Genomic DNA, 25,717 nt, shown 5'->3' on the forward strand with positions numbered 1-25,717 from the left:
CTGCCATGTGGGTGCTGGGATTCAAACCCTGTCTTTCTCAAGTGTTCTCCACCTTATTTTTTTTAATTTATTATTTTTGTTTTATGTGTATAAGTGTATTGCCTGCATGTATGTGAGTGCGCCCATGTGGTGCAATGCCGCAGAGGTCAGAAGAGGGTTTTGGATTCCCCTGGAACTGGAGTTAAGGACTGTTTGTAACCACCATGTGGGTGCTGGGAATTGAACCCCAGTCCTCTGCAAGCACAGTTAGTGCTCTTAACTGTTAAGCCATCTCTCCAGCTCCTCAATAAATTTTTTTTTTTTTGGTCTTTTTTTGAGACAGGGTCTCCTTGTAGCCCCAGCTGTCCTGGAACTCACTATGTAGACCAGGCTGGCCTCGAACTCACAAAGATCTGCCTCCCAAGTGCTGGGATTAAAGGCGTGCGCCGCCATGCCCAGCCCAATATTTTTAAAAATTACTACAGTCACACAGATTCCCTGCGAATGCCTATGTGGATCTGGGATTGGAAAACATAGGTCATAACATCCCTATGTGTCCTACAACAGATAGGAGAGCTAGGCTATCCTAGATTCTTAAACAGCATCACAATTTCCTTATTTCCTAAGACACCAACCTTATTCCCCTCTTCACTTTCCAATACAGAAAATGCTTTCCTGAGCTTACAGGGATATACATCTAGTAGCTGAACCAGCCACTTCTGCTCTGGAGGCCAGACATGCTGTGATTATCAAAGAGAGGGAAGGCACAGTAGGAGGGCAGACACGTGGTCTGTACTTTCAAGGGAGCACTGTAACTACCCAACGCAAACTCCAAGATCTCTGAAGTGTCTTGATTATACACTGGCTTCAAGATACCCTGCACCAAGACTGTGTAGGCATCCTGACATGGTGACTGTCACAATAAAACCCCCAGCAACAGAAGAATTAGAGTCTGGAAGCAGCTAATTACTAAGTACTGATCAAAGATGGGAAGGGGTTTGTGCTGACGAAGCTAGTTGAGTTGTGTTTGAACTGGGACATATTTGCTTTGGAAAATACACAACAGCTCAGCACCAAAGTTCACATTGAAACCCTGCTGGTGACCCTGTCTGATTTTATCTCTCTACCACCACTGCACAGAAGCACAGCGGTAAGTTCAATTTCTTGACATTTTTGCCAATTATAATTTATTTTTGGTGTTTGGAGATAGGTAGTTTGTTCCTTTCTTTATTGAAGTACAAATGAGAAGCTTTCTACACTAAGAAAGGGAAATTTTTTATTTTTTTGTCTTTTTTGAGACAGGGTCTCCTTGTAGCCCCAGCTGTCCTGGAACTCACTATGTAGACCAGGCTGGCCTTGAACTCACAGAGATCCGCCTGCCTCTGCCTCCCGAGTGTTAGGATTAAAGGTGTGCGCCACCACGCCCGGACCTTCTTTTGGCATTTTTGAGACAGGGTCTTGTAACCCCAGCTGGCCTGGAACTTGCTATGTAGGCCAGGCTAGCATCAAACTCACAGAGATATACCTGCTTCTGCCTCCCAAGTGCTGTGATTAAAGACCACGCCCGGCAGAAACATTTTTTTTTTAATCCATTATGAAATTCTACCTGCTATAGTATTGGAATAATTGACAAAATTGGAATCCAAACTGTAGAAGAGATGAAATTATTATAATGGTAAATTATTTAAATTGGAAGCTGGGCATGGTGGCATATAATTCCTGCACCTGAGAAGTCAAAGCAAAAGGATGGGCTACAGAGACCCTATGCATACATCAGTCCAGGGCAAAACATATCTTTTCAAATTAGATAACTATCTGGTGATTAAGTATAAGGATATGTCCTTGGGCAATTTTTCCTGAAGTATTATTATTAAAGGTTAGAGATATATAAAAGGTCTGATCTTAGAAGGTTCAGAAAATAAAGGGACACAAGGGGCTACTCTACTGTTCTTTCAACATTTCTGAAAGTCTGAAGTTATTTCAAAGTAAAACATTTTCTACACTACAGGCAGTCGCTTCTCTCCCTTCTCTTTCCTGTTTGGACATGGTGACACGGAGCCCGGAGAGAGGATGGATTTTAGGTGTTCCGCTATGACACTGACCACATAGGTCAACTCTACTTCATGTGACTCATGAGAATATGCTGTATGATGTTTCCAGGAAACAACTTTTTAAATGATTTATCTTAAAAACATATTGCTTCTCTTTAAAGATAGCAATTTGAATTTATACACAACTTAAAGATAGTTTTAAATGCCTTAATTTTTATTATACTGACCAGCAGAACAGGGGGATTTACTTTTTTGAGTTCTGATTTCTCAATCCATAAAAATTATCTTTACATTATACCCTTTCTCTCCGGGCGTGGTGGCGCACGCCTTTAATCCCAGCACTTGGAGGGGGGACAGAGGCAGGCAGATCTCTGTGAGTTCAAGGCCAGCCTGGTCTACATAGTGAGTTCCAGGACAGCTTGGGCTACAGGGAAACCCTGTCTCAAAAAGACAAAAAAAAAAAAAAAAAAAAAAAAAAAAAAAAGAGAAATTATACCCTTTCTCTAGTAAGAGAATAATGGAAACCTTTTATGGCTTAAAGCTTTAATCATAAAATATAAGAACACTGTGATGCTTAAGAATCAACCCCCCACAAACCAACAGTTTCCAAACATATTCTCTGAGTAGCAGGGTGAGATGAAGAATATCTTTACTATCTGGGCTCAGATTAGTTTCCTCAAACCCACATTAATTCAGGTTGGCTTTTTGTTTGTTGTTGTTCTTTAACATTTTTTGAGGGGGTGTCTTTTTGAGACAGGGTCTCCCTGTAACCCCAACTGGCCTGAAACTCACTATGTAGACCAGGCTGGCCTCGAACTCATATAGACCTGCCTGCCTCTGCCTCCCAAGTGCTTGGACTAAAGGCATGTGTCACCAAACCCAGCTAAAAATTTTTTTTTAAAAAGTCTCTTCAGTTCTGGCCTGGGTGTGATGGTGCACACCTTTAGTCCCAGTGCTTGGGAGGCAGAGGCAGGTGGACCTCTGTGGACTGAGACCAGCCTGGTCTACATAGTGAGTTCCAGGCTAGCTGGGGCTACAGGAAGACAGACCCTGTTTCAAAGGGGGTGGGGGGAGGAGAAGTTAAAACCTCTCATATTAAAATAATGCTGGAAAGTGTTCATTTTAACCATATTATAAGGAACAGGACCCGAGGACAAAGACTGGCAACAGCTGTTCCCTAAACCTGGGTATCTCTGAGTGTCCTGGCACTCCAGGGCAAACAAGGTAGAGCACTTGACATCAGGGAGCTGGGGCTTAAACAACTTCTAGTTGTTTAATCTAGTCTCTACCTACCATCTATCCACCCATCCATGGATTTTGGTGCTAGGGATTGAAGCCTGGCCCTGTACAGCTTGAGTGAGAGCAGTTATATTGAGCTACATCCCCAATTCAAGCCACTGCTGTATCTTAGTTAACAGCAGTGGAAGGTTCCATCTCTTGATAGGTTAAAATGGTAGGTGGATGGCATTAACTTATACAAAATGCCTTAATACAGTGCCTGGCATCCAAAAGAAGCTCCACTAATAGCCATTGGGATTACCAACTTTAACAAAATTGAGAGTATTCCAAGTGGGGTACTTTACAGTTAGCCCCTAACAATTTTCAGGCCTAACAAGTTCAAATATTTCAACAGGAGCCAGTAATTCTTTTAAAAAAATTTTTTTTTGAGACAGGGTTTCACTGTGTAGCTCTAGATGGCCTAGAACTCATTGTGTAGATCAGGCTGGCTTTGAACTCATAGAGATCTACCTGCTTCTGCCTCTGGAGGGCTGGGATTAAAGGAGGTGTACCACCATGCCCAGCCTGGAAGAGCCAGTAAGTAACTCTAATCTCATCTAGACTGATGGCAGACATTCTAAACTAGAAAAATATCACAGGCACAAAACAAACTCTACAAAACAGAATTCTTTTTTCTTTTTTTAAAATATTTTATTTATTATTTTTATTTTATGTGTATGTATTGCTTGCATGTAGGTAAGTACACCTGTGTCATGCAATGCCCATAGAGGACGGAAGAGGCTGTTGGATCCCCTGGAACTGGAGTTACAGACAGTTCTTAATCACTGAGCCATCTCTCTAACCCACAGAATTCTTTTTTCTAGGAGGATCAAAAATTTCAAACACTGTACGAAACTGGGATCATGTACTACCTTCCTGCTCAGAATACAAATATTTATCCAGTGAAACAAGGAAGCAATAAAAAACAGGTCATCTACCAGTTAACAGCTGGAAGATAGGGAAGACCAAGTCAAAGCCATTTGGCAGCCAAAGTGGATTTGACAAAGTTGTCAAACCCTCCTTGAAACAAGACAAGGATTAAATAGTTAAAGACAAGAACAGGGGTCTTGTTTACAGGCCTTTAACCACCACCCCCGCCCAACCTCAGACCATGTCTGCATGGGGAGATCAAAAGTAGTGAAGTAGAAAGATTTGCTTTTCCCTGACAGCAAAGTTCTCTCTATAGCAAGTCACATACCCTAATAGTCCCTGTGGTTGCTGGGAGAGACACAGGCTACCAACCACACTTCTCTCAGTAGGTCCTGAGGGAGTCTTGCCAAGTTCCAAATCTGAAATTAACCCCAAATGATTACGCAGATTTCAAATATCTTTAGAATATCTGTTTTTAGAAGGCCTGGAGATTTCAGAAAGCCCATATATATTCACAACACTTCCTTCTCTCTAGGTGAGTGGTAGTTTGGGCCTTACAGGCAGGGCTGAGTCCTTCCACTGGAAATTCCTTTTCAGTCCCAGGTACTCACTCCAGCCCATGTCTTATGAAACCTCTTCAACTCCCTGAGCACCCCTTCTCTCACCAAGAGGTAGAGTCATTGTCCTTTCCCTATCCCCACTGTGGTAGTACTATTTTGAAAGCCATTGATTTACTTCATGTCTGTTCCTTGAGTTTGGCTCATGAGTCTTCCAGTAGGAAGATTTTGGTGCCTCTAGGACCAGGTGTGCTTTCTGGAGACAATAGAAACTCCACTCTGGGGCTCCTGAGTCCCCAGGAATCTCAAAAATCCCAGTTTTGTAATCTATAAAGGGATTCTCAGGCAGGTAAAGGTACTTTCTGTGCAAGCAGTTACCTGAGTTTGATCCCCAGAACCCACATAAAGGTGGAAAAAAACTTACTTCATGAAGTTACACACATACACACACACACACACACACACACAAATAATAGAAATTAAAAAAAAAAAAAAAAAAAAAATACTTATCTAGGAGCCCATAGATGCCAGGAGACTAACACTAGGTGTATGTTTATTTTCATCAGATTTTCTTAAAATTCAGCATCCTAAGTAACAACTGGTGTCCTGAAGGGCCTCTTTCTGTGTTAAGGCCACAGAAAACCTGTTGTCTGGATGCAGCAGCAAGCTGGGGGTCCAGGCTGTCACTCACTCTATTGTCTGTTTTCTCTACCAGCTTTAGCTTTGCAAAAATGAAACATTCATTCTACCCCCTTCTTGTTTCTCTCATCATAACATCTGTGTGTGTTGGGAGCAAAGGCCTTGCTGAGCAGCTAAAAAATGAAAACTTGAGTATGCCCCTTCTGCCTGCTGATTTCCACAAAGAAAACACAGTCACAAATGACTGGATTCTAGATGGGGAGGAGGATGAAGACTATCTGGACCTAGAGAAGATATTCAGTGAAGATGATGACTACATTTACATCATTGATGCTGTTTCTCCAACAGATTCAGAATCAAGTGCAGGGAACATCCTGCAGCTTTTCCAAGGCAAGAGCCGGATCCAGCGTCTTAACATCCTCAATGCAAAGTTTGCCTTCAACCTTTACCGGGTATTGAAGGACCAGGCTACTCCTTCTGATAACGTCTTCATAGCACCTGTTGGCATTTCTACAGCGATGGGGATGATCTCCTTAGGCCTGAGAGGAAAGACCCATGAGGAGGTGCACTCGGTTCTACATTTTAAAGACTTTGTCAATGCTAGCAGCAAGTATGAGATCACCACCATTCATAATCTCTTCCGAAAGCTCACTCATCGCCTCTTTAGGAGGAACTTCGGGTACACGCTCCGGTCAGTTAATGACCTTTACATTCAGAAGCAGTTTCCGTTACAGGAGGACTTCAAAGCTAAAGTCAGAGAGTTTTACTTTGCTGAGGCACAGGTGGCTGACTTCTCAGATCCTGCCTTCACATCAAAGGCAAACAATCACATTCTAAAGCTCACCAAGGGACTCATAAAAGAAGCTCTTGAGAATATAGACCCTGCTACTCAGATGATGATTCTAAACTGCATCTACTTCAAAGGTAGGAAGTAGCTTTATGGTTCTCAGAGCAAACTCACAATACAACAGTTTGGTATGTAAGAAGACTGAATGCTAAGAACTAATTTGTAGCTGTAATTTATTCAGGAAAATAAGACACAAGGTTGACTGACTCAGGGACAGGAACATGAGGTGACAGCCACTAAACCCTAACATTATTTTATACTCACTGGATTTTCACATGTGAGGTCATCATAGCATCCTGATTATCAGGGTCCTTATTTTATAGACAAAGCCACTAAAGCAGAGAGGTAAGATGAATATCTTGAGAGTATGGATAGTAAGGGACAGTGTTAAGGCCTGACCTAGGTAGGCTATCCCTTGTGATTATTAATCAGAAGAAATATTGCAAACCCTCCCTTTAACATTTGGATTTAGGTTTCTTCATTTTTCTTTCCCAATTATCAGTGAGTAGGAATGTAGACAAAAGGCTAAAGAAATGATTCTAGCCACTATTTATCTTCAGTAACTGACATGAACACAACGCCTCAGGGAACTTCTGCATTAATGAGTAGGTGGGAAATACATCATTAATTATTTTATTTTTACCTTTTTTCTTTAGACAGGGTTTCACTACGTAGCCCTGGCTGGCCTGAAACTTCCTATATAGATAAAGCTGACCATGAACTTACTGCCTTTGCCTCCTGAATACTGAGATTATAGGACCAAGCCACCGTGCCTAGGTTCCCCCTGCCCCCGATACATACCCTTTTTTTGAGAGAGAGTACCACATAATCTAAGGGTAGCCTCAAATTTCCTATATATTAGCCAACGATGACCTTGAACTCCTGATCCTCCTGCCTTCATCTCCCAAGTGCTGGGATTATAGGCATGTACCACCAAGCCCAACCCTAACCATTCTTTGAAAAAAAATTTAATTTTATTTATTTAAAGTGTGTGGATGCATGCATGCCATAGATGTATGTGGAGGTTCTTTCCTTCCACTACATGGGTGCCTAGGATAGAACTTAAGTTGTCAGGCTTGGAGGCGGGCAACTTTATCTGCTGAGTCATCTCTTTAGTCCTAAATCACTATTTCTTCAGCAACTGATGAGAGCACTTTTTAAGGAAGGTACTATCTCTCCTTTAACATATGTGCACATATATACATGAGTACAAACACACATACACAACAATTCAAACCTCTTAGTAGAACCTATTCAAAATAAACTGCCATCTGGTTCTTTAAGCTGAAGGGCAGTCACAGGGATGGCTTAGCATCAGAGCTCACCACAGCACCACATCATCACATTTCTTATTTGTCATCAATGATGTCTGGATACCACGGAGGGAATAACTGTTGGGAAGCTAATACTTCCTGCTTTTTTGCTCCAGTGGTTGTACTGCTCAGGGATGCAAATACAGATGCTTTTGCCTAGCTTCTGTTTGTAAAGGTAGGACCAGAGCCTCTTCTGACTTGTCAATGTACCCTCTCAGTGCCCAGTGAACTCCCAGCAGTTCTGCAAGACAGGCATCCTGCCAGGCTGGGCTGCAGAATAGCACTGGAGAGGCCATGACTGCAGGGAGCCTAGAGTGCTGTGATCTGACCCTCTGACTTCCATCCAGAGTCAGGTACAGCACTGCCCTCAACGAGGGTACAGCTAAAGCCTGAATCTCTAACAAGCCCTGACAGACACAGAGAGAGAGACAGACAGATAAACATAAACACACACACACACACACACACACACACACACACACACACAAACACATGTAGTATATATGTATGATGAAAATGCACTTTTCTTTTTCATTGCTGATTCTAAGTACAAGCTTTGGAATTGAGCAAACAAGAGTCTAAGTCCTGGCTTCATCCCTTCTCATTTTTGTAACCTCAGGAAAGTCGCTCAACACCTCTGTGACTTAGTTTACTTGTCTTTATCACGGAAATGATAACACCTACTCTGACAGGGCTGTAGAGAAAACAAAAGAGACAGTGATATGACACTTGGTCCTGTGTGTTGCAAATGGTGAGAGCACAGTGAATTGAGGAATGAAATTATAGATTATAATATAGTGTACAGTGTAATGATTGTAATTATGTATGACATTGTTTATGTAACCTTTACTTTCAGAAGCAATTAGTCCTCAGTTTTATCAGTTTGCTGGGTATTCCCAGTTTGCCCACAGCCTCTATATTAGTTATGAAGTTCTGCAGGCCAAGAAGCCATTTCTGTCAGCATTGGGCAGATAGGAATGGAGAACAAACTAGGAATGATCAGATTATTTTTTGAGGTATAGGAGTGGATGCCTTTCCCTATCACATTGGAACAGTCACTTAACTCAATGTTGGGAATTGGATGCATCTCAAAGGTTAGAAAATTTTATTAAGTACAATTTTAATTTCTAGTTCCAAAATCTGTTACTAGTTTAACTTTGAGTGTTATAATCACCTTGTTAAAAGACTCTTCTCACCACTGTTGAAGAATAGTGGTTTCCAATGGGGTCCAGAGCAGATGTGTGCAGGCACTCCTATCTTTCACAGCTTCAGCTGGTATCCAGCTGGGAGAGCCTAGGAATGCTGCTAAAACCCTACAAAGCACAGATAGTCCCCACACTATGGAGAATTATTTGTTTCAGAAACCCTGGTAAGGTCGACTTAGAGGAGGCAGCTGAGCCATAATCATGGGCATTTAGTATTTAAACTTCCTCCAAAAACACTTGTTTTCTCATCCCAGCTGCTCAAATCACCAGAGAGAAACCCTGAACAGGCTACTTCACTTTAGTGTCTCTGATACCTTATCCATAAAATGTGTATAAAAATACAAATCATCCACTTCATATAGAAATTTTCTGCTAAGAGCCGAAAATGAGCACTTAAGATGAATGCCTGATATGTGGCCTGATGTCAACTGGATACCAACATTACTAGTTATGAGTATATTAGAGCTAAAAGAGACAGATTTATTCCTGGATGACAGCTCTGCATGCAAGCAACAAGGACGATCCTGAGGACACCACCACATCACCTATGTGTCCTGCCAAGTGCTATAGACACATAGTACAAAGGCCCAAAAGAGCACTAAGCTACTCACTTTAAATAATGTCGAAAATCTAATCCATAATCCATTCTGGTCTTTTAAAGTACAAGTTAAAAATGCAAACTCATAGCCCCAAACAGACCTGAGAATCAGAAACTGAGGATTGGCCCTACAGAGCCCTTCAAGGGATTGGGACACATGCTCACGAGCAAAAACCAGGCTCTAAAGAGACATTCTAATAACTGTCTTTCTCCTTTTGACTTTACAGGAACTTGGGTAAATAAATTCCCAGTAGAAATGACACACAATCACAACTTCCGGCTGAATGAGCGAGAGGTGGTCAAAGTCTCCATGATGCAGACCAAAGGGAACTTCCTTGCAGCAAATGATCAGGAGCTAGACTGTGACATTCTCCAGTTGGAGTACGTAGGGGGTATCAGCATGCTAATTGTGGTCCCACACAAGCTGTCGGGGATGAAGACCCTTGAAGCGCAGCTGACACCCCAGGTTGTAGAGAGATGGCAAAAAAGCATGACCAACAGGTACTTCCGGGCATTCATTCTTTTATACTCCCAGGGTCTGGGATGACTAGGAGTAGTGAAGCTCTGGTCAATTTTTGCTTTTTATTTATTTATTTTTGAGACAGGGCACCACTCTGTAGCCCAGACTGACCTGGAACTCACTATGTAGTATAGATGGACCTTGAGCTTGCAGTGACTATCATCTCTCAACCTCCCAAGTGCTGAGATTATAGATATGAGCCACCCCATTCAGTTTGGCCAGTTTTTTTTTTTTTTTTTTTTTAAATAAAGGGAGAGTATGAGAAACCATTCCCAAATTGCCAAACAGGCCATGCTCATTTATTTCAGCCCCAATTTTTTGTTATGAAAACATATCTCCTTCACAGGTTGTTTCAGAAGGTAGGGGCAGGTAGCTTAGGGCCAGTTTAGAAATAACTTCCTATCTATTATATTCTTCCTATTCTACTATATTCTATATTCCCAGCTCAATCAACCCAAAGGGAAATGAATCACATTACTAACCAAGGTGAAGGTGAGAAACAAACAGAACAGGTAGGTTGATCCCTCGTCTATTCCCAGTGCCTGGAGCATAAGAGGCATCCATCAAACACTAGTTCTTCCCCACCAGGAAATTACAAGGTCTTCTTAATGCATTCAAGACTCCTCATTCATGATTTTTCCTCAACTATTATTTATTATTACAGTTAAAACTGTTGATGTTAAATATTTACTAAGATTATTATTGGACCATGGCAGAAAGAATGGAGAGGTAGGCCACATTTCTCTCTTAATGGATACTTATTGGTTAGGCCCATAATGAGAAGTAAATATGGTTTGGGGCTCCTTGTTAGACAAGAAATATAAAAAATGCAACAAAACTGAGAGAGATTGTTGGGTATGGTAGCACACATCTGTAAATCCCAGCACTGGCAAGTCTCAAGGGTCAGTTTAGAAAGAGTGAGATCTTTGTTTCAAAAAACAAAAGCTGCAGGGCGTGGTGGTGCATACCTTTAATCCCAGCACTTGGGAGGCAGAGGCAGGCAGATCTTTATGAGTTCAAGGCCAGCCTGGTCTACATAGTGAGTTCCAGGACAGCTGGTGGGGCTACAGGGAGACCCTGTCTCAAAAAGACCCAAAAAAACAAAAGCAGGATCTGGAGAGATGGCTTAGCGGTTAAGAGCACTGGCTGCTCTTGTAGAGGACCCAGGGTCGATTTTCAGCACCCACATTGTGGTTAACAACTGTTCATAACTGCAGTTCCAGGGGAATCCAACATCCTCTTCTGACTGCTAAGGGTACTGCACGACATGGGTGCACTTACATACATGCAGACATAACACTCATATACATTAAAAAAATAAAAAAATAAAAAAATAAAACATGGGCCAGTGAGGTGACTCAGTGGGTAAGGGTGCATGCTGCTAAGCCTGACTACCTGAGTTCCTGGGACTCACATGGCGGAAAGAGAACCAACTCCCAAAAGTTTTTCTCTGACCTTCATATGCACACCATGGGGAGCACACGCGTACACACAGAATAAATAAATGCAATAAAAAATGTAAAACGGGGCTGGAGAGATGACTCAGTGGTTAAAAGCACTGGCTGCTTCTTGCAGAGGACCTGGTGTCTGTTTCCAGCACCCACATGGTAGCTAACAGTCCTCTGTAACTCCAGTTCCAGGGGATCTGACTCCCTCTTCTGGCCTCTGTGGGTATTGCACATACATGGTACACTTACATATATGCAGGCAAAACACTTATACATGCAAAATGAAAATAAATAAATCAAAAAATTAAAAATTAAAAACAAAATATAAGAAAAAATGAGTAGCAGACTCAGAGAAAAGTAAATTCAGGTATACTACAAGTTATTAAGCCCAGTGGATTTTTGCTTTAAAATATTCCTTTGGGGGCTGGAAAATGGCTTAGTGGTTACTGAGAACTGGCTGCTCTTGCAGAGGACCCAGGTTTGATTCCCAGCACCCACATGGTGACTAACAACCATCCATAACTCCCATTCCAAGGGAATTCAATGCCCTTTTCTGACCTCTGTGGGCATTGCATGACACTGGTATACTTACACACATGCAGGTAATACAGTCACACACATAATCCCTCCCCCACCTGCAAAAAAAAAAAACTTCTAGCTGTGGTGGTGCACACCTGTAGTACCAGCACTTGGGAGACAGAGGCAGGTGGATCTCTGTGAGTTCAAGGCCAGCCTGGTCTACATAATGAGTTCCAGGCCAGCTGGGGCTATAGGGAGACCCTGTCTCAAAAAGACAAAAAAAAAAAATTCCTTTTGTACTTACTTCATGTCTAATTTCCTTATCAATGATTCGCTCCCCTGGATCTAGTAAGGCCAAGCCAACCTTCTGGTTCCATTCTTAGTGCAACATATTATTTCCATTCTCCTGTTCTTATAAACTCTCTGTGGAACCCCACCCACTGAAGCTTGCTCAGCTTCTTAGCTTGATACACAGATTCTTCCCTTCCTGGTCTGGCCTGCTTAATGTCTTTTCTCTTTCCCTCCCTTGGCCCTTCCCCTCAAGCTCCAGTCAGACCCAAGGTCTCATGTTCCCTCCAACGAACATCCTTAGAGTTCCCTCCAAAAATCAAGTTTCTTATATACAATGGCATAATGTTTGCACAAACCCCATGCGTATTCCTCCATATACTGTAGGTCATCTCTACCTTACTTATAATACCTAACACAATATAAATTCTTTGTATTGCTTAGAGAATGATGAGAACAAAAATTCTGTACATGTTCAATACAGATACAGTTTTTCCCAAATGCTTATAATCTGTGATTGATGGAACCCTGTCTCAAAAACACCAAAAAAAGAAGTGTTATGCCAATTCTGTGGTAGTAAATGTAACCTACTACAGGCCAGGGAAGATGTGATTACTCTGTTAATCTGTGTTCATAAAACTGGCTCCTTTCTTCTCCACTAGAACTCGAGAGGTGCTTCTGCCCAAGTTTAAGCTTGAGAAGAACTACAACCTGGTGGAAGCCCTGAAGTCCATGGGGATCACAGAGCTGTTCAACAAAAATGGCAACATGTCAGGCATCTCAGACCAAAGGATCACCATTGACTTGGTAACTCCCTCATGTGTACTAGCCCCCAGATTCTGCCGTGGCACAGGCATTGTCTCCAAGTTTTCTTCCTAGCCCTACAGCACATCATCTATCTTCCCAGATCAGGGATGCTAAGGCTGTTCTTGTGTCTGGCTGCAGCACTTAATGCGCAGTTCTACAGATGCCAACCAAGGGTACAGTTCGTGAGATGAGTAAGCAAGGTCACAGGAAGCAGCCTTGAAGTGAGTTGTACTCCTGCTGACATTCATTCTGTGAGACCAGGATAATAGCAAAGGACTCATACACACGGGGAAATGCACTACATTCTTGATTAACTGAACAAATCAACAACAGGCACTCTGTAAAAGTGAACAGGCCCCAACCTCCTGGTAGGCCTGTGACATAAAATTTGAGGATACAGGAAGCTGGATGACTGTTTTAGTTCCCAAGGCCTCTCAGACTGTAGACATGGACAAGAGTGAATGCAGTTGTAGAGTTTAAAGGTAAGTATCTGTGATATGATACAAATTTTTTTTTTTTTTTTGTCTTTTTGAGACAGGGTCTCTCTGTAGTCCCAGCTGTCCTGGAACTCACTATGCAGACCAGGCTGGCCTCAAACTCACCAAGATCTGCCTGCCTCTGCCTCCCAAGTGCTGGGATTAAAGACATGCGCCACCATGCCTGGTGATATGTACAAATTTTAATCATAATTCCCAACTGCTAAAAGATCATTTCACGGGTCATTTTGACTAGAGGTGTTTTTTTTTGCCTGATGTGAGGTCTTTGGAACTTCTGTCTGAGTAAGATGAGTCTCCACCAGATGCTGTAGGTATTTCTCTATGTACCAACCTACAGAAGTTGACATCTCTTTTCCAATTTTAAACAGTTCAAGCACCAAGGCACCATCACAGTGAATGAAGAGGGCACCCAAGCTGCAGCTGTTACCACAGTGGGTTTCATGCCTCTGTCTACTCAAGTCCGCTTCACTGTTGACCGTCCCTTCCTGTTTCTAGTGTATGAGCACCGCACCAGTTGCCTCCTGTTCATGGGAAGAGTGGCAAACCCTGTCAAGTCTTAATGGTGGCAGTCTGGGCTCCTGGTGTGTTTTGGGGACACTTTGCAATTCTGTTCCCATTCTAACAATAAGGACAGACTACTTCAGCATCATAACTTCTGTGGCTTATGCTAACAAGCCTAATTTAAGGCCCATATAGGAGAAGAAATTTACCAAGGACTGAGAAGCTAACAGTAAATAATGCCGTAAGTCCATAGGAGTTAATGTAATTAATATGCTAGCTATTCCCTAGAGGTCTCAGCAACACAGACTGCCTCCATCTGCCTTGAAGGGAAAACCGACAGAGGGTACCTGGACATCTTCTCCACAAGCAGCTTCGTCAGCCTATTGCTCGAGGCCTTTTCTCAATCAAATCCCTCATCTGAATGGAACACAAGAGTTGCATGATTACTTTCTTACCTCTCCCAGAGAGGATGCCTAACTAGCACCATTCCTGCTAGAAGAGACAGACCTTGAGATATATATACAGGGTGCCTGAAATACTGGGGCCTAATTCTCTCAAGGCCTAATTTTCCAAATCCATGCAAATGTTATCTCTCTTTTCCTGTTGCCTCATTGTTACCTATGCATATATACAAGGCTACACCTTCTGTTCTAGAGATAAATAAACATAGCCACATTTACTGTGTATCTCTTATAACTCTTTTTTCATTTTGTTTTTGGTCTTTTTGAGACAGGGTCTTCCATAGCCCCAGCTGGCCTGGAACTTGCTATATAGACCAGGCTCACTGCAATCTCACAGAGCTCAGCCTGCCTCTGCCTCCCAAGTGCTGGGACTAAAGGTGTGTGCCACCATGCCCAGCTATAATTCTATTTTGAAGCTCAAATAACAAAGACCAAATTCAAAGGTGCTATACCCTCAGGAAAGGCAAAGGTTGACAGAAAATCACTCAAGCACTTTACGGAGACTAATGCACTATACACAGGGCACAGCCTGAAGATCAAGATGAAGTGTATGGCTGAGCCCTGAATACCAGTGTGCACTGAATTCCTAAGATAAGGTGCTCTTGGGTCACATGAGCCCAGAGGCTCCCACTCATTAGGTGAGGTGCATGCTTCAGCTTTCATCCCTCAGACATGGTCTTGTAGAAGTTCTGGCTGATAAAGCTGGCAATATCTAAGGAATGTTTCTGTATCACTCACAATCTGGATTAGGCACCCTAAATCCAAAAGGCTGCTAAGAAGGTATGAATCATTCAGGTATGACTTTATTGAAGGGACTGTCAACTGTAATAGAAGAAGCAGTCACAAGCTCTGTGCATATGGGTTGACTCACTGTACTCCCCATACCCTGAAGGGAAAAGTTTTATTTCTGCCACAATGCAAGGAAAACAAGAGCTGGAACCTGAAATATGTTCAAAAATACAGCTGCAGTACATGGGAGGTTTAGGGTTCAAGGGCAGGCTGCCCCAACTTGAGGGTCGTGTAGGGAGTCTTGGCTACAGATGACTCTGACTACATGAGGCAATACCAGTAATGGGAGCAGCTGAAAAGGAATGCCACGTGCTTGCTGGTGCAATGCCTGCACATATGCACAGGTCATCTCACCGAGAACTCACACCAACCTTAGGAGTTCTAGTTAATCATCACTTCCTTTTGACAGCTGAGGAAGTAATGAAAACTTATAGGAGAGAAGTGATTTGGTAAGATCTAGATACAAACGAGGCAGGTAAGCCCCAGAGCCTGCATTCCTTGTTAACTCTCCTCACTTTCTGTCCCAGCTCTGCACCAGCATTGTACTAAAAAAGACAGCATAGGACTGAGAACAGATCTCCTCACAACATCTGCTCAGCCTCTTGGTGGAGGTTAGGACCTTGCTGATGTCTCATTTTTTTTTTCCAGTTTGCTTTAAAATTGTTCTTTTCTGGTGCTCATTTTATGTGTTTCTTTTTGTTGGCAGTTTCCCTTGCTCCTTACATTTCAAAATGTAGTTATCTCAAAATCTGTGTCCTAAAAAGCTGGATAGACATGGTGGTGAGTCTCTGTAGTTCCAGTTATTCAGGAGGCTAAGGTTAGGCAGATTGCTTGTGCCTAAGAGTTCAAGACCAGCTTGGATCACAAACAAACACTTCCCCTGTCCTCCATTTTCAGCCTGAGTTTGCCATGTCAGTTCTCTTCCTGGAAAGGCAATAGTCTCAGTTCCAACCTCCTGCCTAGACTCCTCCAGGCCCCTGCACAGGGCAGAGCCTTCCAGTCTCTATACTTCTATTCACTTGGAATTGTTCTGACCCCCACTTAGAGAAATTAGCCTATCAATTCTGAAAGTGGTAGAGGATTAATTCTCAGCACAGGCTTCCTGGCTTTAAATTTTGGCTCTGATGAGACTTTGAGCAAGTTTTTTTTTTTTTAAATTTTTATTTTATTTTATTTTGTAATTTACCTGTGTTGTGCAATGCCAGCAGAGGTCAGAAGAGGGCTTCAAATTCCCCTGGAACTGGAGTTAAGGACAGTTTGTAGCCACCATGTGGGTGCTGGGCTGGGATTCGAACTTGGGTCTTCTGCCAGAACAACCAGTGTTCTTAACTGCTGAGCCATCTCTCCAGCCCCAACTTTGAGCAAGTTTTATGCCTTAGTATCCTCATCTGTAAAATGGGAATAAAAGTAGTACCTGTCTTGCAGGATTGTTATGAAGGTTAAATGTTAATGTTATTTTAATATATGGAACAGGGTATAGATCAGAGCTTAGAGTTCAGCAGAAGACAGGTAAGGATTTCCTACCTTAACCTAAGAGTATCTCACTGAGGAGTTTCTAACTTAGGGGCCCTGGAAAGATTTTTCCCATGCAAAAACACAGATGCATCTTGAACATAGATGTATTTCTATGGAAAAGGAGTGTAAAGCTTACAAAAGGGTCTGTGACCTAGTCAGTGCCAATCCACAAACCTCATCTGCAGGCACTGAGAGAATAAGTAACCTGTCCAAGGCCACAAAAACTACCAGGAACACAGATAAACCTGCTCTTAGTGGAATAGTTTTGATCTAGTAGCACATCTTATTAAGTCATTACATTATAACAACTGAGTGGATGAGGTCTCCAAGCATAGATAATCTTCAAGATGCTTAGATATGGGCTATATAGCAATAAAAGCAATTTAATTAATGATTATTCTGAAGGAATAAGTTTACAAAGTTAGAAGATAAAGATTGACTATCTAAGCAGGAAGGAGTCTCAGAGCTCATGACCCAGTCTCATAGCAACTCTCTCTAGTTTCTCAAGGTTACTGAGATGTAAACAGGAGCAGCTGGAGCAAAACCCAAGATTTCTACCCCAAATCAACTGGCTCCTTGAGTCATTAAAGGTCTAAAGCAGAGTATTCATCTATTTGAAAAACAGTATGAAACACTAAAAACAAAAACAAAAACCCTACTTCACCTTTGGAAATCAGTTTCTCCTAGAAGGTACAAGGGGTTAGCTAAAAAGCAAATGCAAGAACACATGACCCCTTTGGCTCACTGTTAAGCAATGAGATCAAATATTTGTTTCCTCCCCCATAATATAACCATTAACTTCTGTTAAAAATACAATACTCAGCTGGGCGTGGTGGCACACGCTTTTAATCCCAGCACTCAGGAGGCAGAGGCAGGTGGATCTCTGTGAGTTCAAGGCCAGCCTGGTCTACATAGTGAGTTCCAGGACAGCTGGGGCTACAGGGAGACCCTGCTTCAAAAAAGACCAACCCCCCCCTAAAACAAAAAAAAACCCCAAAACCCAAAACAAAAAACCCTGAGGTACTTGGCATTGTCCATGAAATTAAATTAAACAAACAAACTCTATTCACATAAAATAGAAAGATTAGGTGTATTTAGGGTGGATGTTTTGAGATATCATTTACCACAGTACTGCCTATACTGATCCTGTACAAAGGCTCAGACACTTAGAGTTCCACAAAACAAATGATTAAGAGTTATACTGCAGGCTTTATGATCCTATGTGTGCTCCTAGGTAACTTTAACTCATCATTGCTCCAAAGAGCAAACTGACCCTGGAAGATTTCTTGTAGGAACTTACTATACTCTAAATGACCATTAATAGACATCCTGGAAAATTCACAGGTGGGGAGGCCAGGAGGGGAGGGGAACAAATAAGAACAAAGCATAATAACATGTATGAGGAACATGATGAAACATACCTAAAAAGTTCATTTTAAGAAAATCATGGAAATGTTTTTCAACCATTTGAAAAAACAAATGTTTATGCCAAAATAAAATCAGCTTTTGCAAGTGGTTTGGAGAGCAAGCTCCCAGGAATATGGGTCATAGAATTCTGGTACTCAAAGATCCCAGATCTCTTGGCTGAGTGCCACCTTAAGCATCCTCTCTGTCTTCCTACAATCTGCTTCTTCATGGGGTTTGCCTGGCCCCTGTTTCTCTTCCAACAGGCCGAGAAAGCACCTTGACCTTCATGTTCCTTACCTTTCCCTCTAGGCCAAACAGAAGGCTTATAATGATAGCACTTACCCAGCCACAGCTCAACTTTTGCTGTTGTGGTGGTGCTGGTAATTTGACCCAGAGCCTTGCATATGCCAGGCAAGGGCTCCATCACTGAACTAGAGCCTCAGTCAATAATGACACTCCAAAAAGTAACTTACATTAGGTAGTATTAATTAAAAATTAGGAGAATATATATAGTTTGTTTTTGTTATTTTGAGCAGGGTCTCCCTGTAGCCACAGCTGGCTTGGATTCACTATGGAGACCAGGCTGGCCTTGAACTCACATAGATCTGCCTGCCTCTGCCTCTGGAGTGCTGGGATTAAAGGCATGAGCCACCACATCCAGCTGAGAATTTATATTTTTAAAGTGAGCTGATAGGGTATGGGCAAAATAAATAACCAACTAGGGTATCTGTGAAAAATGCCATTATAGAAAGAATACTGCAATTCTGAAAATCTTTAAGATCTGTGTGAATCGCTCGCTGACGGCCAAAGTGCTAAGGTTCAAAGGCACTAAGGTTTCCAAGGGAACATGTAAAGTCCATGAGATAGGAAGTTGTAGCTTATTACACTGTAGACCCAGCCCCCTACAGGAAGACGAACTATCCTTATACAGACCCTATTCCTCATTCTGTGTCAACCACATACAGACAAGAGGTATAGGAGGGAAAAGGATATTGGTGGGAGGAAGGCAAACTATATGTGGGATACTCCACAAAATAAAGACCATTTACTATTAAAGATTAATAATAACAAACCAGTCTAGAAGTCTCGAGGTTTGAAGAACAACACTCAGATTAGTGTGAGCATACAAACCCTTTCACTATGATGGGGAGAGACTAATATGATATGGTGGTGCATGCTTGTAATCCTACCATCTGACAGGCTGAAGAAAGACAACTGTCAAGTTCAGGGCCAGTCTGGACTACATACAGAGTTCTAGACCACCCTGAGCAATACTCTATCCCCCCAAAAAACAAAAAATGTGTGTGTGTGTGTGTATATGGAAGAAATGTGCGGCCATGATTCCACTTGCTTGTTCACCACCTAGTCCGTAGGACACATACAACATTAGTTTTCAAGACTTAAAGTACTAGGCATGGAGTGAGGTAGGAAGGAGAGTGGGGGCTACATCTCTACTTTTTGTAAGAAAATAAGAGGTTTTCTGGTCTCATCTTACAGGAAGTAGCCAGGAAAGCAGGGCCAGGACCAGCACTAGTCAGAGACACTAATACAGGGCATGACACAGAGGATGAAAGAAGGGCCAGACCTAGGGGGCATGCAAGATGGGAACTGAAGCAAGGTCCCGGTCAGAAAGTCAAGGAAGTTTGGGCAGGGCACAGAAAAGGAGTTATACCTATGGACTGACACAGCAAATTGATAGTAATGACTGAAACAGCTACATCTACACCATTACTAGGATTTTAGATCAGCATTTTTAAAAGGAATCTATGTATATCATTGGAAACAGGAGTGCAGTAACTAGGATTTTAAGCCATCAAACATACATATGAATACTTACCACAGCTATTACAGGAATGAGTACTCCCAAGTTCCCAGCACTGCTAGAAGCCTAGAAAAGAACAGATGTCATTGACAAACTCACTTGCAAACAACCAAAACCCAATAGTATTATACAGACCTAGAATTTCCTAATCTAAAAGAAATGATGAGATGTATACACAGTGGTATAAAGATGTTCATATGGTACTTTTTTTTTTTTAATTCTAGGGCCTTTCCCATGCTAAACACCAAAGCTATGAACACCCCAGGCCCCACACAGCATAATTTAATTGTGTGTGTGTGTGTGTATGTGTGTGTGTGTGTGTTGTGTGTGTGTGCGCACTGAGGATTGACCCCTGGATCTTGCATATGCTACAAAAGCACTCTACCACTGAGCTACATTCTTAGCCCTAGCATAAATTTAACACTAGGGGCAAACAACTTAAGTATTAAACACAAATCATTAATTTAAGATTGTAAAAAGCATGGTACTTGTGCATAATGAAATAGCTGTTAAGAAGACAATTTTCTGGGGTTGGACAGATGGCTCAGAGATTAAGAGTTCTGGTTGCCCTACAGAGGACCCAGGTTTGGTTCTCAGCACCCACATGACAGCTAACAACTGTAACTCCAGTTACAGGGGATCTGACACCCTCTTGTGGCCCCTGTGGGCATTGCACAACACTGGTGCACTTACATACATTCAGGCAAAACACTTATACACATTGAATAAAAATAAGTACTTTTTTTTTTTTTAAAAAGAAGACAATTTTCTGAAAAATATTTAGTCATCTTGGAAAACTGCTCATAGCAGATATCAAATGAAAACAAATCAGGATTTAAGAGTAAGCTCTGATTCAATTTTAGGTAACAGACATATGCATAGAAAGGGAAGAAACTCTGACAAAGTATTTTCAATGACTTTATCTACATAGAGGGATTGTGGATACTTTTTACTTTATTATTTATGTTTCTGTATCTTTTCTATAAGTTAGGGAAAATTGGAAAATTTAATAAAGGGTTAAGTTCCTTGGCTAGATCCCCCAAAATATGTCTAACCTACAACAGACACTGATTAGTCAAAGTTCTAAAAGCATCCACTTAGCACATTCAACTACGTTCTGTATTTATAACAGAAACTGAAGGCGTTTCATTGAGGACCCACTAACTTCTGGTGAGATCCACAGAGGGTCTGGATACCTTGCCAAGGCCGCACAGTCACTCAGGGGCACAGACAGAATTTCTTGGGCTGTAGTAGATAAGCAGTGGCTCTGTTGGTTCCAAGTCAGGAAACCCAAAGCCTCAGGGCTACACAGCAAAGTGGAACAACCCATGGGCCTTAGTTTAGCTTTTTTTTTCTTTTTGAGACAGTGTCTTGTTGTATAGCCCTGATTGGCCTGGAATTCCTATGCTTTGTTTCTCAAACTCAGATACACTTGTCTCTGCCTCCCCAGTGCTGGGATTAAAGGCATGTGTCACCACATCCAGCTTAGTTTGAATTATAATCACAGCCCCTTGTCCTTCACAGGGTAGTTGTGAATCAGCACCCTCCACCACAAACTCCCCTTATTCCAGAAGGGCCTACCTTAATGGGAAGAGTTCAGCAGCTCTTTAGTAAATATATGCTTGTTTACTACTTAGCTGGTAAGCAGTAACTACTCTACAAATAATAGAATTCCCACCTTTGTACCCAAGGGACAAAAAAGGGGATCCCAGTGTTGCCCTCCTCCCCTGTGATAGGCATTCAATTTCAGGAGTCTTGAAACTAAAAAAGATGTAGCAAGAGGAGGCAGATAGGAGCAGCCACAGGTCTTATTAGGTTAACTAAACTGAGCACAAGAAGAGCATTCTTGGGGGGAGAGAAGGCTCCAGACACACTGACATCTCCTTTTTTTTTTTTGGTCTTTTTCAGACAGGGTCTCCCTGTAGCCCCAGCTAACCTCGAACTCACAGAGATCAGTCTGGCTCTGCCTCCCGAATGCTGGGATTAAAGGCATGCACCATTATGCCTGGCCAACACTTCCTTCTTAAGTGTTTAGTATCTCCCTGCATCACCAGAAATCCCTACAAACCTAATGTTTAAGGCCCTGCTGGATGCCCTATGCACCAAGAAAGCCTCAGTTTTCTAGGAATCTTGATACATTAGTTACCAGGTAACTGCTAGATGGGCCCAGAAGAGCAAGGCTGAATTATGAGCAGGGTCTTGGCATCATTTTTTTGCACCAGCTACTCCCTCTTGGCCAAGACTGTCACAGGGAGGATTTCATGTAGTTGCCAACTCAGACATTACCTCCTTAAGCAAGGTATTCCCAACTAACCTAGTTTAAAGTGCCCCTTGCTACACTGCTGTGCTCCATATGTCTATGAAGCCGCACAAGTACAGAGATTCTGTCTTGTTTATTTAACCCCCTCAAATCTAACAAGAGCCAGGAAACTGAAGCTATAGCTGCTCTCAGCTACCACAACAGAGCTGAGCTGCAACAGAAACTGTCTTGGGCCTGCAATGCCTATTTTGACAGCCTGGTTTTTTATAGAAAGTGGGCTGACCACTGACTGAGGACAATACCTGGCACACAATGGGAGAACAGTAACTGGAAAAAAGAGGAAGAAACAATGTAAGAGGAACAATTTAAGTAGAAATATGGGAGAGGACCTGGTTCCCAGGAGCTGTTTATGAGATGATGGGATAAGAGGCCTCCCCTGCCTTGAACACCCCCAAATAATCTATGGGGGCATTCAAAAGGAGCATTTTGTCTGTTCCCATGGAGCTACCTTTCTTGGACAGCCTGATATTAGATCAAATTTAGCACCTCTGATGTTGTTATATTCTAATGATAGGCATTTAAGGTCCTCTTCAGCCTAGGCCTAGCCACAGGACACCCTCAACACCATGCTTCATAATGAATGACAGAGGGACAGAGGAATCTAGGAAAGAGCTCATGCTAGGCTACCATAAGCCAGATGCAATCTGGTAAGAAAGCTGCCACCCTCTCCCCTGACTCCTGCCAGCATCCCTGAGTGAGAACCCACTCCTTGTTTTTTGGCCTTCTCCAGATATATTTAAATCACTTAACAGGTAGTAGAGGTATAAGTCAGTGGTGAAACACACACTTAGTATATGTGAAGTTCTAGGTTTGATCCCCAGAACCACAAAAGCAAAGACCTAAAAATTAAATCATCCAAAGAAAGCACTGAATTTCAACCAAGGTAGTGAGTGCCTCAAAACTTAACCCTGGCCAGCAGGGCAGAGATGTGGATTAGGAAAGCGGCCTCTTTCTTCCTACCTTCAGGGCGGGACCCTTCTCACTTGCCCTCTCGCTGGCTCGCTTCCCTTCCAGTCCTAGCTGTACAAACAGCTCCAGCAGGTTCATCAGCAGCTCGTCCACAAGGTGCTCTTCCTGAATGTTGGCTGCAATGTTGGCCAGGGCATTGATCACTGCTAGGGAGCAGTGCCTGAAGAGAAGGAACAAAATCATACCCACTGCCAATCCTTCAGTTATGCTGGTAGATGTGCAATAGAGGTGAAGCTCCAGTTGGGCCTCACTTGCCTTACCATGCACCTGAGAACCAAGAACTCTCAGGAGGCTATGAATATACCATCTTCCCTGACAAACAGTCCCTGAAAGTAAATGGCTAAAGAAATGACCATGGCTCTCTGAACTGAGGTCCAAAAATCTGGATACCAGGGACCTTGATTACCCTCTGAATGTTAAGAGTCTCCTGGACAGCTGAAATGTGGAAGTAGTAAGTCCCAGACTTCTGCTTGAGCTCTGCTTTTCTCTCTTAAATCACAGGCAGCCTTAACACCATTCACTACCCATAAATCTTTGATGTGATGATCAGTTCCTCCCCAACCTTGGAACTGATACTACTATTAGTGAACACTCAGGAGTCACAGGACTACCTGCCTTAGGACTGTGGTCATCCCACACAAACCCCAAATGTGAAGCCAATGTTACCCTTTCAACCAGATGTTTTAAACTAGGCCCTACAGCTCTGCAATCACCTAGACTCTGCTATTTTCATGTTGTGTGACTGTGAATGAGACACTTAAGGCTTTGAGCCTTGGTTTCTTACTGTGTAAAATGAGGATAGTAATTCTCTCTTCATAAGTGGGAAGAGTTAAGCATTGAGCATGGTCTGGTCCCTAGCAAATGGCAATAATGACAAAAGACACTCCTTCACAGTTAGGTACAATCTGGTACGGCAAGAGAAAAAAAAAAAAACATCAAATGCTCCTATTAGTAAGAAGACAAATTTTGGGGACTGTGTGTGTGTGTGTGTGTGTGTGTGTGTGTGTGTGTGTGTGTGTGTTGGGACCTGGGGCCTTGTGCATGCTAGGCAAGTGCTCTAATACTGGGTTACATCCCCAGCCTGACAATGAGGAAAAGGGCAAACTGAACCAGAAGCTGAAGAAATGGTACCAAGAAGACTAGCAGGTACTACACAAAGCAAGGGCAAAGAGCAGCAAGATGGGATTGGAGGGGTGGCCAAGAGCACTGGCTGGTCTTGCAGAGGACCTGGGTTTGAAATCCCAGCACTCACATGGCAGCTAACAACCATCCATAACTCCGGTTCCAGGGGAATCTGACACCCTCTTCTGTTCTCTGGGGGCAATGCACGAAATGGATGCACTTACATACATGCAGGCATAACACTCACACACATAAAATAAATACAAATAGGCTGGGTGTGGTGGTGCATGCCTTTAGTCCTAGCACTCAGGAGGCAGAGGCAGGCAGATCTCTGTGAGTTCCAGGACAGTTGGGGCTAGAGGGAGACCCTGTCTCAAAAAGACAAAAAAAAATTTTTTTAATTAATAAATTTTAAAAAGAGCAGCAAGATGTGCATTGGGGTCAGAAAGAAGCCAGCAGAAGGAAGGACAAAGAGAAGGAGGTGCCCAGGGGCAGGGAGCCCTAGCAGACACTTCCAGAGTAAGGAAACAATGTGTGTGGGGGGGGCATATTGGCTTGGTGTCAGTTCTGTTATAGAGACCAGGATAGAAAAGAAGAGGTGAGCCTGAGTGGGTCCCCAGTCTAGGACTAGGCTTACAATGGAGGCAGTGAGAAAGCACTGACGTATAACTGTTCCCCACTATCCATGGGAAACTGGTTCCAAGATCCCCAAAGATATAAGAAATCTGAGGATGCTTATGTCATTATATAAAAGGGTGTGCTAGCATTCACTGGTAATCTCAGTACTCAGAAGGCAGGGAGGCAGGAACATCATGAATTTGTGGCCAGCTTGTGCTACCATAGCAAGATCCTATCTCAATAAACAAAACAAAAAGTAAATAAACTGGCATGTAATTTGTATATAACCTATGCACATACTCCTACATACTTAAATCATCTCTAAAATTACCCATAATACTTAATGTGATGTAATGCTGCAATTTTTTTTTTTGAGATAGGATCTTACTATGTAGCCCAGGCTAGCCTGGAGCTTGCAATGTGTCTCCAGGTGTCCTTGAACTCTTAATCCTATTGCCTCAACCTTCTAAGTGCTAGGATTAAAGTGTGTACCACTTCGCCGAGTCTTGAAAAGTACTTTAGCTTTATTGTTTAGAGAATGTTGATGAGGAAAAAGTCTGTACATGTTCAGTACAGATGCAGGTTTTGCCACAACCTATGAGTTGTTATATCTATAGGCGAGGTACTAGAAAGTTTAAAAGGTTAACTATGTTGTTCCTTATTAATTAGTAGATGTGAAAAACATTACCATTGAAATCTACCTGATGACTTTATATCCATGCTCAGATGCCAAGGAGCTCAGAAAGTAACCAACTGTGACTAGTAATAATCAGATAT

General features: G+C 42.4%; 2 protein-coding genes across 4 annotated transcripts in view; one reads left to right on the plus strand and one right to left on the minus strand.

The window, feature by feature from the left end:
- The window catches only part of Pi4ka (phosphatidylinositol 4-kinase alpha), a 161,424-nt gene that overhangs the window by 64,048 nt on the left and 71,659 nt on the right, over positions 1-25,717 (minus strand). For all 3 annotated transcript variants that reach the window (XM_029567858.1, XM_029567857.1, XM_008842235.3), the window contains 2 exons: positions 23,192-23,360; positions 19,927-19,977 (listed from right to left, as the gene is read on the minus strand). In XM_029567858.1, the coding sequence (XP_029423718.1) occupies positions 19,927-19,977; positions 23,192-23,360 (220 nt within the window). The remainder of the gene's footprint in view (positions 1-19,926; positions 19,978-23,191; positions 23,361-25,717) is intronic.
- On the plus strand, positions 1,023-14,603 carry Serpind1 (serpin family D member 1). The gene is made up of 5 exons (XM_008842234.2): positions 1,023-1,129; positions 5,451-6,298; positions 9,565-9,838; positions 12,775-12,919; positions 13,785-14,603. The coding sequence occupies exons 2-5, from the start codon at positions 5,467-5,469 to the stop codon at positions 13,974-13,976; spliced, it is 1,443 nt and encodes a 480-aa protein (XP_008840456.1). The 5' UTR covers positions 1,023-1,129; positions 5,451-5,466; the 3' UTR covers positions 13,977-14,603.

The sequence above is a fragment of the Nannospalax galili genome, unplaced genomic scaffold, assembly GCF_000622305.1.
Source record: "Nannospalax galili isolate Female #2095 unplaced genomic scaffold, S.galili_v1.0 scaffold321, whole genome shotgun sequence".
NCBI classification, from domain to species: domain Eukaryota; kingdom Metazoa; phylum Chordata; class Mammalia; order Rodentia; family Spalacidae; genus Nannospalax; species Nannospalax galili.

Coding starts and splice junctions, on each gene's coding strand:
- Serpind1 (XM_008842234.2), top strand. CDS start 5,467: ATGAAACATTCATTCTACCCCCTTCTTGTTTCTCTCATCATAACATCT. Junction 6,299..9,564: donor AAACTGCATCTACTTCAAAG/GTAGGAAGTAGC, acceptor TTGACTTTACAG/GAACTTGGGTAAATAAATTC. Junction 9,839..12,774: donor CAAAAAAGCATGACCAACAG/GTACTTCCGGGC, acceptor CTTCTCCACTAG/AACTCGAGAGGTGCTTCTGC.